Source organism: Megachile rotundata, chromosome 5, assembly GCF_050947335.1.
Source record: "Megachile rotundata isolate GNS110a chromosome 5, iyMegRotu1, whole genome shotgun sequence".
Classification (NCBI taxonomy): Eukaryota; Metazoa; Arthropoda; class Insecta; order Hymenoptera; family Megachilidae; genus Megachile; species Megachile rotundata.
The window spans coordinates 8,879,460-8,896,741 of NC_134987.1; the positions used below are offsets into that span (position 1 = coordinate 8,879,460).

The following is a 17,282-nucleotide window of genomic DNA, read 5'->3' on the forward strand; positions in this document are numbered from 1 at the left end:
GAATGTGTAAATTTAAAAATTTGATAATATAGAAATTTGGGAATGTAGAAATCTAAAGATGTTAAAATGTTAAAATTGGAACTATATGACCCACAGAATGTATAATAAAGTTTCTAAACATTGTTTCTATAAGTGTGTCAGTTCCCGAAGCCCACGTTTCCCCGAGAAACCATTTGTTAGGTCTTCTTTCTTAAATAAGAGACGCCCCATTAATTGTTCGTCCGGTCTCGTATTTCATCCGAGATTTAACGACGCCAGGTTGCATCCTCATTATCATCGAAGATAAATATTGTTCGCCGTCGGCATTGTCCTAACGTAGGCCGATATTTCATTTCAGAGTCCTGGAACGTTGCACAAAGATGTCGGTGGTGCTGGTACCAAGGTCAGCGGAAAAACGGTCGGCGGTATTGGCACTGCAACCCTCACCACGCTCTCCTCCATTAATAATACATCCAACACCAGCAGGAACAAGAACAATCCCGTATCCCAGGAGGTAAGTGAAAATTTTCTATACCTTCAATCGTTTTACTATTTCCAAACCGGTAGGGTCACAAATCTCGATACTTCATTCGAATATCTTAGAAAGTTAAACATTTTGTTTGAATTTATAGAAAGTGTAACTACACTGAAAATGTAGGACTTTTGGAAATTCAGGAATTTGTAAAGTTCAACAATTTTAGAATTTTTAAACTTACGTAGGATTAAATTGAACTTAAATCGATCTTGGTCCAACAATTATAAATTAATATCTCAAAAGATTAGTTCACCTAAATCTAAAATAACCAACTTACACTCAAACTTATAATTAACAAAATCATTTTCCATTAACATAAAAATATCAGTTTCTTCCTATATACAAAAATAACAAGTTTCATATTAGTGATCATTTATCTGTATGCCAACTATCTGACAGCCGCAACGAAAGTAATAAAATTCTGACTCCGGTATCTTCACCAAAGAAATTCTTCCAATTCCTTTAAATTCTTAAAAGTATTCAGTAGCATGTACAAGGTGATACAAGGTTCAGGACATAATTACCCTCGATCGATCTCGTTGCCATGCACAGAATTGAGTAACTCGCCTTGACTTCGAACGTCTGCTGTTAAAAAATTGGAACAGGTCGAAGAGGTTCGACCACTTTCGATCGATCTGAACGTTAATAACGTCAGTTTCAACACTGACTCCAAAATGCGTCACCTTTCATGTAACTATAATTAAGAAATTCGTAAATACGTTGTTTCATACCCTCGTCCCCAAAAAGAAAATCCATCGATCAATCTATAATACATATACAGGAGAAATATTATTTTTAATTACATCGAATCACTCAATTTCATCCGTCGATACCGTGTAGTGGAATCAATGTGAAAAGTATCTTTACGCGTTGTGATTTCTACGCGTTGAGTTTTCGATGCGTTGTAATATCGACGCGTTGTAATTTCGATGCGTTGTAATTTCGGTGCGTTGTAATTTCTACGCGTTGAGTTTTCAATGCGTTGTAATTTCTACGCGTTGAGTTTTCGATGCGTTGTAATTTCTACGCGTTGAGTTTTCGATGCGTTGTAATTTCTACGCGTTGAGTTTTCGATGCGTTGTTATTTCGGTGCGTTGTAATTTCGATGCGTTGTCATTTCGGTGCGTTGTAATTTCGACGCGTTGCAATTTTGGCGCGTTGCAATTTCTACGCGTTGAGTTTTCAATGCGTTGTAATTTCTACGCGTTGTAATTTTGGTGCGTTGTAATTTCGACGCGTTGTAATTTTGGCGCGTTGTAATTTCTACGCGTTGAGTTTTCAATGCGTTGTAATTTCTAAGTGTTGAGTTTTCGATGCGTTGTTATTTCGGCACGTTGTGATTTCTAAGCGTTGAGTTTTCGATGCGTTGTTATTTCGGCACGTTGTGATTTCTACGCGTTGAGTTTTCGATGCGTTGTAATATCGACGCGTTGTAATTTCGACGCATTGTAATTTTGGCGCGTTGTAATTTCTACGCGTTGAGTTTTCGATGCGTTGTAATTTCGGTGCGTTGTGATTTCTACGCGTTGAGTTTTCGATGCGTTGTAATATCGACGCGTTGTAATTTCGACGCATTGAGTTTTCGATGCGTTGTAATTTCGGGGCGTTGTGATTTCGATGCATTGTAATTTCGACGCGTTGAAATATGGACGCGTAGAGTTTTCGATGCGTTGTAATATTGACGGGTTGTAATTTCGGCGCGTTGTAATTTCTACGCGTCGATATTTCAACGCGTAGAGTTTTTGATGCGTAAAACTACCAACGCGTTATAATTCCGGCGCCGCGACACCTCATAATATCATCAATACACCACGATAAGATCCCGCGTAACTCACCACAGATTGCACCGATTAGCAAATAAGAGAGGTAAAGGAGGATTTAATCGGAAAGCTGTCGCCTTGAGATGTCGGACTGCTCCGTCATGCGATTCCCTTTTGTCTATTCGCGATCTTGTAACCAACTCGCGAAGTGCACTTATGTAAACGATCAAAGATACTTTGCTAGTATCCTGTGCTAAGCTGCTATAACGTGGAATATAAAATGCACTTATGCTGTGGCTGTCCTTGCTGCCGGGCTTAACTCTTTCAGCCTGATTTATCCAGGTACATATCGATCAGGAAGTATTGGAACGCTTTCTTGTCACCATTTTAATTACGTGATATTGAACGAGGTATTGATCAAGGTTCGGTCAATTATTTTACAGAACTTTGAGGTGGAAATTGTATAATATAGTATTCGAATATTTGAGATGTTCATAATTTTGGAACTGGTCGAATTGAGAATTTGTAAACTCGCTATAGCTACTTTCAAGAACTAAAGAAATGGTGAATTGAAAAATTGAAAACTGGAAAAATTGAAAATTGAGAGAATTGAATAATTGAAGAATTGAAAACTTGAAAAATTGAATAATTGAGACATTGAAAACTTGGAGAATTTAATAATTGAAGAATTGAATAACTGAAGAATTGAATACTTGAAGAATTTAAAACTTGAAGAATTGAATAATTGAAAAGTTGAAAACTTGTTCCATATCGTATTCAAATGTTTGAGACTTCCATAATTCTCGAATTGAAGAATAGCCGCCACTTTTACTCAGCTAATCCGTATCCATCAGTTTTGCGAATGAAACTGGCATAAATATTTATGCGCTTTCTACGCTCGCCGGTGTACGACTAGACGCGTACAATTCGACGTTCCAGAAGGCACGGTGCGCGATTTCACGAAATAAAAGAGAATTTTTCATTTGATTTGTTCGGGTCCATCGGGTCTCCCGTGTCCCTTTCACGGATCGTACAGCTGCAGGACTGGATAAACGTGATCGATGCGTTCGCTTTCCAAACTTTCCAAGCTCGATAGAAACCACTCTATATTTTACTTTGTGCTGTTCTACCTGTCGATCATAATCGCATACGCGAAACTATGTGCATTTACTTAGAGTAAATCAAGGGCGCGCGATGAATCAAACAGGAAGTCCGAACAGTTTCTTCCTTCGGACATTGCATAATTTAATTTACACGTGGCGAATCTCATTGCCACGAGAAATGTTCGATTAAATTTCATTTATGACCTTCCGAATTTTGGTATTGGTCGAGTTGAAAATTGGCACACTTCTGTATTTGAATATTTGAAAGCTTACAATAGCTGGTTGGAAGAGCTAAAGAAATGGTGAATTGAAAAATTGGAGACTGGAAAAAATTGAAAATTGGAAGAATTGGATAATTGAAGAATTGAAGAATTGAAGAATTGAAGAATTGAAGAATTGAAGAATTGAAGAATTGAAGAATTGAATACTTGAAGAATTGAATACTTGAAGAATTGAATACTGGGAGAATTGAAAACTTGCAGAATTAAATACTTGAAGAATAGAGAACTTGTAGAATTGAAAACTTGAAGAATTGGAAATTAGGAGAATTGAATAATTGAAGAATTGAGAACTTGAAGAATTGAAAACTTGAAGAATTGGAAATTGGGGAGAATTGAATAATTGAAGAATTGGAAATTGGAAGAGTTGAATAATTGAAGAATTGGACATTGGGAAAATTAAATAATTGAAGAATTAAAAACTTGAGGAATTGAATAATTAAAGAATTGAAAATTTGGAAAGTTCGAGAATTGAAGAATTGAAAATTTGAATAATTAGAAACTAGAAAAATTGGAAATTGAAAAAATTGAATAATTGACAAATTGAAAACTTGAAGAATTGAATAATTAAAGAACTGAAAACTCGAAGAATTGAAAACTGGGAACGTTGAAAAATTAAAAAACTGAAGAACCTAACAATTGAAAACTGAAAAGTTAGAAAATTGAAAAATTGAGCAATTAAGAAATGTAAAATAATTTAAAAATGAAAAAATCGAGGGTGCATAAATTTATAAACGCGTGACATGAAAATATTAAGAAGGGAGTTTATCGTCACGCAAAAGATGTTAACGAGAGCGACTCGTTTTCTCGCGGACTGAACAGATTAACGTAATTATATCTTTATTTCTTAATGAGATGTTAAGGGCTGTTTGCAAACGTTACGTCCAGCGTACGTTATTAAAATCATAGAAAAATTACAGGCGTCGTAGGAAGTACTTCTTTTAATTGAAAATTCTAGAATTAACGAGATGCTGGAGGCTTTTACTGCCCCCTTTTACTGTAATGTTCTGCTGCACTCAACAGATTCCACATTCAGCGTTCTGCTCGTTTTCGTTATGCACCTCTTTGTTCATTTCTTTGGTGGTTCTTTCCTTGAGAGAGATTACACAAGAGACTTTCGAACACAACGAAACATCCAGGTAGAATTACCTTCAATTCAGCAGACAGTTTAGTTCAAAACCGAGAGATATCTTGTAACTTGGCAAGCACATTTTCTTCATTAGGCGGAAGATGTCTTTCGATAAATGCACGGGCCGTTGAACTTCTCGATTACTCTTTTTTATTCGCAATAAAATCGTTACTGTACACAATGCATTTCATCGAGTATTATTTCGTTTTATTCTCTGTTATTTCATTTCGCTGATTATTTCATTCTCTGGTTAATTGCACAAAACCGCGAATAAAAAGAACAAACAGGGGCAAAAAGGAAACAAATATAAAAAGAGAAATTCTGCACAGATTTCAAACGTGAATTGTGTAAAAGGTTTAAAATAATCACCTGTAAATGTTCGCGTGGTATTTGTGTATTTGCTTTTGACATGTTACGTACTCTGTGTAACTGGGTCAAAGAACCTGCAACTGTTCTGTGATTTAAAAAAATATCTAACAGGACAGTAAGGACATGTGATAAATTTAAATATGAGAAACCTAATGGTTTCTCCGGTATCTATGAAAGGATTTAATAACCACTGCGGTTAACAGAGATACATGGTAATAAGTGGGTATAAAATCGGTTAATGTCGGCGTAAAACTGACATACCTTCGTAATCTATTTACTTTTATCTTTAATTATCAATTAAAAATTTTATGGTACTATAAATAGATATGTTCGGATAAAAATGTTTGCCATTAATTTTAGCAGGAATCATTTACATTTCTGTGATGAAAATTTTCTTAAAGCTTCCTGAATTGAGGTTAGGTTAGATTAGAGTAGAATGTCAGAAAGGTTAGGTTAGATTAAGCTTTGTTACATAGGGTTAGGTTACATTAAGGTTTCTGAATTGAGGTTAGGTTAGATTAGAGTAGAATGTCAGAAAGTTTAGGTTAGATTAAGCTTTGTTACATAGGGTTAGGTCACATTAAGCCTTCTCAATTGAGGTTAGGTTAGATTAGAGGAGAATGTCAGAAAGGTTAGGTTAGATTAAACTTTATTAAACAGGGTTAGGTTACATTAAGCCTTCTCAATTGAGGTTAGGTTAGATTAGAGGAGAATGTCAGAAAGGTTAGGTTAGATTAAACTTTATTAAACAGGGTTAGGTTACATTAAGCCTTCTCAATTGAGGTTAGGTTAGATTAGACTAGAATGTCACAAAGGTTAGATTAGATGAAGGTTTATTAAACAAGGTTAGGTCTCATTAAGGTTTCTCGATTAAGGTTAGGTTTAATTAGAATAGATTATCCCAATAGGTTAGACTGAATTAAGCTTTATTAAACAAGGTTAGGGTACATTAAGCTTCCTCAATTGAAGTTAGGTTAAAATATAAAAGGATATCACAATAGATTAGATTGAATTTAGCTTTATTAAACAAAGTTAGGGTACATTAAGCTTCTTCAATTGAGGTTAGGTTAAATTAGAATAGGATATCACAATAGATTATGTTGAATTAAGCTTTATTAAACAGAGTTAAGGTACATTTATCTGTATCAAGTATAGTTAGGTTACATTAGAGTAGAATATCATGTCATGTTCAGCTAAATTAATTTTTATTAAACAATGTTAAACCACATTATTACTTATTTACTGAGGCAAAGCAATAACAAACTCATTTAAAATTAGGTTACATTGAACATTATTTATTAATGCAATGTTAGTGCAACGTTTGGATTATCTATCTGCTAAAGTCCTCAATAGCAATATAACATTGTAGACGCGTTTATCAGGAATGTGAGAACGCAGCCTGACGCAATATGTACTGTATTAATTGTAATAAACGGTGCCCTGAAATCCCAAACGTCTCATAAATTATCCAATGCTACCTATGTCGATGAAACGTAATTGGCACAGTAAAACCAATTAAATCCTGTATCCCGGGATTGAAACCGACGACCCTGGAGAAATAATCGTCCATTGACACGTGAAACGAACCATTTGTCATTGCATAATACGCTCCTTGTCATGAAGGATGAGTTGCGAGATGAGTTTCTTTCACGATTCCCGAGTTTCCAATCGAACACAAAAATTCCGCAAGTGGCTCGAATTAATCTCGCGTCAGTTCACGATCGATCACCCTTTCTTTTTCCTCGTTTTGTCGGCAAAAACGTTACGTGGATTCGGCCGCCGTTGTTATATCACCCGGTGGCTTGTTGCATATCGAAATGTCGAAAAAGATTCATAACTTCATAAACTTTCGAAAAAAGTGCTTATAGAAATTCTAATCGTTATTTTACACATATCTGAATATAGACATAAAACGTCACATAAGTCAAGCTTATATTTCTCGTACAATAAATTTACAGTCACTGTAAATTTACAATCATGACAAAAATAGATATAGGATGCAATTTTAAAGATTAATAAATTTTGAAAAATTAGTGAAATAATCTGTGTAAAATAAATAAATTTCACTCGATTTAAAAGTCTTCGTTATGTCACCATAGATTTAATAGAATTGTCACAAATGCTTCCACCATAAAATTGTCTCCATATAAATGGACAGTTATAGGTCTGAAAATTTCACTGCAGCATGAAATATGCATGCAAGTTCGACGCTGAACGTATTAATAGACTTGTTGTGTTCTACGCAGTGTGTCACGAGCGTCATGCAGCCATAAGAAGGCTTCGCATAAACCATAAACGTGCTGGCACTGTAACTCGATCGTCCGGCATTGTATCTCGGATTTCGCGATAGCATAAATATGCTACCTGGCCCGATGTTAACAATCCCAGGTAAAAGTAACATTACGCCGGACAATACACGCTGGCTAACCTTTTTCCTGGACAACGACATATACGCCCAGAAACTGTTAATTGCTGTGGACTGTCAAATATGAGGAGAGTTGAATCGTTTTTGAAAGACTTTGAAAATAAGTGAATTCATTTAAGAATTTGGGGAGTGTGGAGATTTGGACGGAGGGAACTTTGGGGAGATAGGGAGATGTAGGAATTTGGCAGTGTAGGGGTTTGGGGAGGGTGCGATTTGGGTGTGCAGAAATTGGGGAGGGTGGAAATTTGAAAATTTAAGGATTTGGGGATGTAGGAATTTGGGGGTGCAGGAATTGGAGAGGATGAAAATTTGGAAATTTAGGGATTTAAGGATGTAGGAATTTGGGTGCGTAGGAATTTGGAGATGTGGAAATTTGGAAATTTTGGAATTTGGAAGTGTAGAAATTTGAGGATATAGAGATTTGGGAGCGTGGACATTTGGTGGCTTGCAAAATTTGGGCGCGTAGAAATTTGGGAGCGTGGAAATTTGGGTGCGTGGAAATTTAGGGGCTTGCAAAATTTGGGCGCGTAGAAATTTTGGAGCGTGGAAATTTGGGGACGTCAAAATTTGGGGACTTGCAAAATTTGGGAGCGTGGAAATTTGAGGGCTTGCAAAACTTGGGAGCGTGGAAATTTGGGGGCTTGCAAAATTTAAGAGCGTGGAAATTTGGGGGCTTGCAAAATTTGGGCGCGTAGAAATTTGGGAAGCGTAGAAATTTGGGAGCGTGGAAATTTGGGGACGTCGAAATTTGGGGGCTTGCAAAATTTGGGAGCGTGGAAATTTGGGGGTGTAAAAATTTGGGAGCTTGGAAATTTGGGGATGTGAAAATTTGAGGGCTTGGAAATTTGAGAGCGTGGAAATTTGGGGGCTTGCAAAATTTGGGGGCTTGCAAAATTTGGGAGCGTGGAAATTTGGGGGCTTGGAAATTTGAGAGCGTGGAAATTTGGGAGTATAAAAATTTAAGGGCTTGGAAATTTGAGAGCGTGGAAATTTGAATGTGTAGAAATTTGGAAATATAGGAATTGGGGTGAGTAGTTTAGAGATCAGAGAACTCGAAAATTTAGGAATTTAATATTACAAAAACTTGTAAATTCAAGACTACCAAATATGTACCCACAATTCATTTTCAAAAATCTCTAAAAATAACCACGTAAAGAATTAACTTTTCACTCAGCAGAAACAAAGTACAAAAAGACAGACATTATAAAAAAATAAAACCGTAGCTATTTAAAACCCGTTCGTATTTATTCATCGAACGAAGAAGCATGTGACGCGTGCAATCACGACTTGTAATTCGTCGAAGACATTTACCGTGGACTTATACGACGAAGAATGTCTCGCAATTAATCCTTACGCGGCGGATATCGTGGGCATCAATCAAGTTGGTTAATTAGACTTGGACGATCTTTGTAAAATGGTTGTACATAAGCGAACTGTCGCGTCAAGTAGTGCATCAAAAAATACGCGTGCTGGTATAAAAAGTCGTTCATATGAAAGTATAATACCGGCATAGAAAGTTAGAACGCGTGGCTGTTTAATGGTTCGAACTTTTCCTCTTTGTCTCGAGGATCTCAGGGGTGTAGGACTCGTGAATTGGATTTCTTTATCTTCTCAAAGTCTGGAATCCGTTAATAACTCGGGAAGGATCGTGATACTCCATTATGCTCCAGTTAATTAATTAATTGATAGCGTGTAACGAGCCGCGTTAATGGCGCGAAAATTCAAATTATAATCCGTGCAGTTGTTCTAGATAAGGTTAAACTGATCGTATACAGTCTGTGTACAAGGTGTTCCACTTCGAACGTTTCACGGTGAAATTACGGTGACCTTGAAATTCACGTCCTTAGAATGTTCTTTTATCTCCTTAAACGAAATATAAGCATTCAGTTATTCTTAATGGAATAGTTTTAATAGCGATGGGAATTTAGATGTTATAGTTAAGTGCGATGACTTGTACACAACCATTGAAATTTGTAGTCGTATCTTATCAGAAAGATTTATTGCTGGTGAAATATTATGGTAGTAAATATTTATAGGCATATAATTGTGCATGTACTAAATATTTATACATATGCTTTATAAATCATACATAAATATGATTTATAAATATTTATGTATGATATTTATTATGAATCAGTTATGATTTCTAAATTGCAAATATAAGCGTACTATGTATCTTCAATTAAGTTCTCCTCTGGGAACGCTAGTTTCCTAAAAGATAACGTGTCAGTTATGTCGCCCAGGGGACAACTCGGTTTTAAGGTTAATTGTGCACATTAGAAATTTCCCCTTAAAACCTCTGCCATGCCGTCAGTATCACAAACGTGTCACATGTACTAAAAGACGCGTACAAGTGAGTCAATTACACGTGGAACCAATGAGTAGTGAAATGTGCTGGCGGTAGTGATGGGTTCGAGTAACTCGCGAACGCACTTTATTGAACAAACTCTTTTCCTACTTAAACATCTAGAATATAGAGATTTAGAATTTAGAAATTCACTATGTAGAATTATAAAAATACAGAAACTTTGTAGAATTATTGGTACTTATAATTGGGTTTTATTGATTTGTGCAATTGTAAAAGTTTAGGAATGACTTAAAAACCTGCTGATTAAAGAATTTAGATAGTCAGGAATTAAAAATGTGTTCATTTTAGAATTCCAGAAGTCTGAAGATCTATAAGGTTTTCAAACTTGGAAATCTATAAATTAATCAGTCATATGTTCTTGCACATAAGGGTCCATTTCCTCTACATTATTTCCTCTACTCTACAGTATATGTTTCAAGATCAACATGTGTAAATTCTGATGGTCAAAACCACCTCGAATGCCATAAATACAATCAGTGAGACTTACATCCGAGTAAAATTTGTGAATTATAAGTTGCAAAAACTATGATAAGTAATAAAAACAGTCTCGAACGCAAAGTTAGTCCCATCAGTAGTGACCACACAGTCGAATAGACAGGTCCTGAGGCAACGTCTGAAAATCACGGCCAGGTGAACCGTTGCGTTGATTAGCCATTTGTCGTGTGTATTGACCGGGTCCCTGGAGGTCCTCTGTGGAAACCATAGCTCACACAGGCGTTTTCTCTTCACCTACACCCGTGTACGTACATGTACATCTATACGATGTGGCCTCCGCGTACGTGCCGCGCCGTGCCACACCGATTTACCGTTATCTCCATACGCACTTTGACTTTATGCGCTCGTGCATATGTGGGTCTCTCGGGTGCGCTTATATCTATGCTAATGGAGATATCCATTTGTTCGTTCGATTATAAGACCGCGTACTCAAACCAAGAGTTACGCGACGACGAACTTCGAGACCACCTGCAGACTCGACCTAACGCTTAATTTTAATTTCATGTCTCATTATTATCCCCTTCTTCTTCTTCTTTTTCTTCATCTACTTAGACCCGATGCATACGAGCGACATTTTTTGTTTTATCAGTCAGAAACGACGTGCGCTGTGAGATCGGATGGAAAACGTTGCTGCACATCACGTTCGTAAAATTTAATAATATTATTTGTGTAAACATTTGTGGAGTTCATAAGTGTGAAATATTCTAAATTTTAATTTTTAATGTAACTGTGAACTTCGTGTGTAAATATTTGTACATTTCTGTGACATAACTGCGAAATACTTGAACACATCTTGTATATTTTGAGACAATATTTAAATCTTGAGATACGTTTACATCTTGTGTATTTGTAGAATAAGTATTATATAAAGGTTGAAGGCAGTCATGAATTGTGTGAATTTTAGGTTATGTTTCAATATTGTTGCTAATTGGAAATTTTATAGCTTGCAAATCCTTGAACTCGATTCTTGCACACGTGACGAAACCCCGCGGATTAGCATTAGAAATCTGTAAAATAGAATTACTGGTATTCGTTGCGCAACAGTACAGCAGAAAATCTGTTACTGAATCAAACTTGAACGCAAACTGTAGCAAATACTAATTCGATTCAATGGAATTAATACAATGTTTACTGTGGTGTAACAGAAGATGTAACCCTTATTTAATTTCTGTAAGGTCAGGTACAGAAGTTTTGCTCAGAAATTACAAATACAAGAATATCTTACAGTTACACTCACATGTATTATAAAACACAGTACATATGATCGAACAGCATAAAAAAGTTAAAAGCTAATAAACTCAATACATAAAATTTTCCTTTGCAATATAAATTAATTTCGTCGAGATGTCATAACTGTTATTTGAACATCGCTGTCTCGACTACCTGTCTCGACAAACACCGTTAATAAAAATGAAATTCAATGCACGAAGCGAAACTAGATAAATTTGATGCTTTGTTAAATGTTGATAACTTATCGCTGACGTATCATCGTATCTGAAGACAGTTACGCAATAAACATCATCTAACGGTGTCCAATCTTCCTAAAATCGTGATTCAATCCGTGAAAAGAAATTCCTCGAAGGCCGTAATCAAAAAAGAATGTAATTACAAGACACGAAGGCGGAAGAACAATATCGTGTGTGTCACTCGTCCATGATTCACTAAAACGGGATTCGATATTTGAAAGGTCATCGATTTAGAACACCATCGAGTTCGAACATGCATTATATCGAGTCGATTTACGCTATTCTTTCGACTCGTGTCTCTCAGTCCGTACATGAATAGACTTCTTGAAATCACCGTGAACATATCCTCACGTGAATGATAATGAAGCCGTCATTCTATTGTGTTCCGCTCAAATTAAAGAATCGCCAATGACTTTATTGCTCGATAATGAGACACCTGGGTATTCGGTATTTAAACTCCGATCGATTGTGTAACTTTGATTATTTATCTTCGCGTTGCGTGTATTGTGCATTCTTTTAAAACATTGAGAAACGTAATTTCGTAATTCCATTCATGAACGGAATTGCTTGCATTGTTCGCATTTTATGTGAGAAAATTCTACGAGTTTACTAGACCTACAATTTGCGTACTTGAAATATTCAAATTTTCATTCTCTACTCTTTGTTATGTGAGCGTGCACCAATTTCGGGATGCATTTTTGAACACGCAAATTGTAGTAAGAAATAAACAAGTAGTTTATAAATTTATTTGGGAAAATTGACTATCAAAAAGAATGAAACAAAAAATTATTTGTAGAGGAGACAAGAGATATTTTTGATATCATTGTTACTTTTGGAAGAATAATAAAATGTGACATTTGTTAAAATATAACAATATGTCAAAATATAAAAATTATTCTATATAATGACTATTACTGCTATAAACGATCAAGATGACAATTTACGTACAATATCTATGTATAATCCGATAATGAAGTATACCGAATAAATAGACCTCAGATCAACCGTAATCCTAATGAAATCTATTAGCGTTATCTATAAAAAGATACGTTCCCACAGAGATTGCGTCTAGCAATTCGTTGGATTGATGGTTCATCAAGGTTCTCCTTTATTAATCTCGAAAACGATCAAGACTTTCTAACTCGATAGAGATATGCCCGTCGATCGGGAAGTGCAATTGCGAAGCAACGTTCGTTATTATTGCACTTGGCGATAGATGCACGGAGCGCATAGATAGAAATCACAATTACGCCTTTGTAAACGTTGCTTGACGCCGGTAAGTGGCGGTATGCGTGTGTGGTCGAACTGACAAAAGGACAATGAACTACACCAGTAGCTTCGTACCGTCCGGTACGTCTAGATAACCACTTTCGGTTATCAGCGAAATTATGTTCCCCTTTTACGTCCATCTTTCGCGCGATTCTTTTTTTGAGGTCTTCGAACTTTCTGCGGTTAATGAACACTTTCCTCGATTTCAATATTGTACGTGTTCCATCAACTTTACATTAGACTGGACACTTAAGGTTCTTCATTACTTCTGACGTTTCTATGGTATTGAATATATTTGACTGACGTATTCAAGGTTTAGGGTTTTCGGGTGTTCTTTAATTTTGATAAGTTAAGGATATTAGGATGGGGGTGTTGAGATATTGGAAGGTAGGGATATTGGGGTGTAGAGATATCGGCATGTGGGAATATTGGGGTGTAGAGATATCGGGACGTAGGAATATTGGGGCCTAGGGATATCGGGCGTAGGGATATCAGGACATAGAGATATCGGGATGCAGGGATATCGGGATGCAGGGATATCGGGATGCAGGGATATCAGGATGTAGGAATATCGGGGCGTAGGAATATCTGGACGTAGGAATATCTGGGCGTAGGAATATCGGGGCGTAGGAATATCGGGGCGTAGGAATATCGGGGCGTAGGGATATCGGAGCGCGGGGATATCGGAGCGTGGGGATATCGGGGCGTAGGGATATCGGGGTGTAGAGATATCGGAACGTAGAAATATTGGGATCTAGGGATATCGGGGCGTAGGGATATTGGAGCATAGGGATATCGGGGCATAGGGATATCGAGGTGTAGAGATATCGAAACGTAGGAATATTGGGGTCTAGGGATGTCGGGGCGTAGGGATATCAGGATGTAGGAATATCGGGGCGTAGGGATATCGGGATATAGGAATATCGGGGCGTAGGGATATCGAGGTGTAGAGATATCGAAACGTAGGAATATTGGGGTCTAGGGATGTCGGGGCGTAGGGATATCAGGATGTAGGAATATCGGGGCGTAGGGATATCGGGATATAGGAATATCGGGGCGTAGGGATATTGGGGCATAGGGATATCGGGGTCTAAGGATATCTGAGCGTAGAGATATCGGGATGAAGGAATATTGGGGTCTAGGAATACGGGAACTCAGGAATATTGTGGTCTAGGGCTATCGGGACATAGGTATATCGACACGTATGTAGGTACATCGACATATAGATATATCTGGATGTAGGAATATGGGGGTTTAGGAATATGAAGACGTAGATATATTGGAACGTAGGTACATCGATATATAGATATATCTGGACGTAGGAATATTGGGGTTTAGGAATATCAGGTCGTAGATATATCGGAACATAGGTACATCGACATATAGATATATCTGGATATAGGAATATGGGGGTTTAGGAATATGAAGACGTAGATATATTGGAACGTAGGTACATCGATATATAGATATATCTGGACGTAGGAATATTGGGGTTTAGGGATATCAGGTCGTAGATATATCGGAACATAGGTACATCAACGTATAGATATACCTAGATGTAGGAATATGGGGGTTTAGAAATATGGAGACGTAGATATATCGAATCATAGGTACATCGACATATAGATATATCTGGATGTAGGAGTATGATGGTTTAGGGATATGGAGACGTAGATATATCGACACATAGGTACATCGACATATAGATATATCTGGATGTAGGAATATGAAGATTTAGGAATATCGAGACATAGGTATACCTAGACATAGGTGTACCAGCACATAAGTATTTAAGGATGTAGTATATCGAAACGTAGGTATATCGGGACATAGGAACCTCATAATGTGGCGATATCAAAGATATTAGGAAATGTTGGGTCCAAGAACTAGTGGTGCATAAGGATATCGCAATGTAGAAACATTAGAATGTAAAGAAATCAAAATGTAGAGAGTTCAGGATGTAGGAGAATGTGTAGACATCGAGATGTTAAGATATCAGAATACAAGGATATCAGAATATAAGGATATCGAAGTTAAGGATATCAAAGTATAAGGATATTGAAGTATAAGGATATCAGAACGCAAGGAGACATAAGTGCATCGGTATTCAGCTATATCAAGTTCCAGAAATACGACTTCACATTCGCAACCAAAATACAAAAATATTTCTTTTATTACAACTGCAAATTTAATTTGAAGATGTTTGACACTCACACAAACTCCAGCAGTCTCCACATTCTTGAGAAGACTTATGTCATCAATAAATAAATTAAGCTTGATGCTTAAATATAAGATACTCGTGCTTAAATACGAGACGCATAAAATGTGTTCCCGTGTCGTATTAAATCAAACAGTAAAATTCTTAATGGAATATTTAATTGGTCGCCGGGTAGTCGAAGTCAGAATAGAATAAGGAACGTCAAAGAAGCAGCAGGTTTTCAGAATTAATGAACAACCGAGTGCTCGAATAAATGACATCGATTCTTGTTCACGTGCAACGGGTCAAGTGGCTCAAGTCAGCCATTCCGCTAATTAAAGACGAGGACTGTTCTCTGCCGCAGTGGTCTCGCAATCGGCCGATATGGCTGAATGCCCCTCGAGATTGCATCCTCCGGTGCTGTCGTTAATAAAACTTTGTACATAAATCGGCTCGAGTTGAGCACCGTCATCCTTCTGCTTCTCTCTCTCATCATTATGTCCCGATAATTACAGTTTTTGCGGAAACCTTGAACGAGAGGGCACCGCGTAACCGGCCTGTTACCACTCTTTCAACGCACGGACGTTTTCCACCATGAAACTACCATGACCGATCGTGTGTTAACCCTTTTAGACGAGGGGAGACAGTCGGAAACAAGAAATACCGTCGTTATTGTGTACGGGGGAATTTAAAGATAGTTCTTGAGCTTTTTGTGATAGTTTGCTTAGGGAATACTTAATCACAATTTTTTACTGTGCGAGGGTTCGAGGAAAAATTCGAATACGACTTTGATTATGTTCAAAGTTAATAGAGTGTTGGATTCTGAGGTTCATTTTTGAAATTTGTATATAATAGTCAGTAAGAATGGAAGTAGATGTTAGTAGGCAGTGAGATATTTTTGCATTAATTTTACTACAAGGTTATTTGATGTTATCATTGTAAAAATTAGTTGTAATTATTGTTGTACAAAGTGTTCAAATTTTATATAAAATAGGAATAGCCAATAAGATGTATTTACACAAAGTTTACTAAAAAAAGTTGTAAAACATTATTGTAAAAACTGAGTGCAATTATTATTACAAAATATGTCACATTCTATTGTCCATAATATCTTTGAAATTTTTATGTAAAGTAAAAAGCAATCAGCATGATGTGTTTACAATTTTACCACAAAAGCAACAAGGTTAAATATCATCAAATATTATTACAAAAATGAATAATTTTCATTTTAAACCTGCTTTCAAACATAATAACAGTAAAAGGATTAATTTCAATAGCACACCATCACGAAATTAATAGAACAATTTCGATAATTCACCACATAATTCTACTAGTCTACACAGTCTGTGAAAGTAGATTAGTTAGAAACTCGAGTTATCTTCTGAAACTGGAGGATGCTTCTTTTTCTTACATAACGCCGACGATAGGGATGGTTCGACGGTTGTCCGTATCGACCTCGCTTCCGGTGGGCCGTACGACAACCCGTCACGTGACTTCCGTCAGCTCGTTTGCGCGTTTACACGGCAAACAATGTGCATTTCCATACGCATTGGTCGCATACGAAAGATGCATTTACTTCTGGCCCAACCCATGAGACCGTACTGTTTGGAGTCGAGGAAAAACATTCTAATTTTTTATGACCTGTATGAATCGTGAATATCAATGCGAAATTTATTATTTTTGGTGCATATGAAATTTTATGTGTTTATATAGTTTGTGGTTGCGTTGTTAGAGTTTGGAGGCAAGTGTTATTTGATTTTGAATTTGTGGGTTTTGAAATATGAAAATTTGGGAATATGGGAATTTGGGGATCTGGGAATTTGGGGATTTGGGAATTTGAGGATTTGGGGATTTGGGAATTTGGGAATGTGAGAATTCGGAGATTGAAGAATTCGAGAATTTGGGAATT

The 17,282-nt window shown here is 36.7% G+C and overlaps 1 protein-coding gene across 3 annotated transcripts in view; it reads left to right on the forward strand.

Moving 5' to 3' along the window:
* The window catches only part of LOC100876289 (uncharacterized), a 305,268-nt gene that overhangs the window by 250,417 nt on the left and 37,569 nt on the right, over positions 1-17,282 (forward strand). For all 3 annotated transcript variants that reach the window (XM_076531903.1, XM_076531902.1, XM_076531904.1), the window contains one exon: positions 338-493. In XM_076531903.1, coding sequence (XP_076388018.1) covers positions 338-493 — 156 coding nt within the window. The remainder of the gene's footprint in view (positions 1-337; positions 494-17,282) is intronic.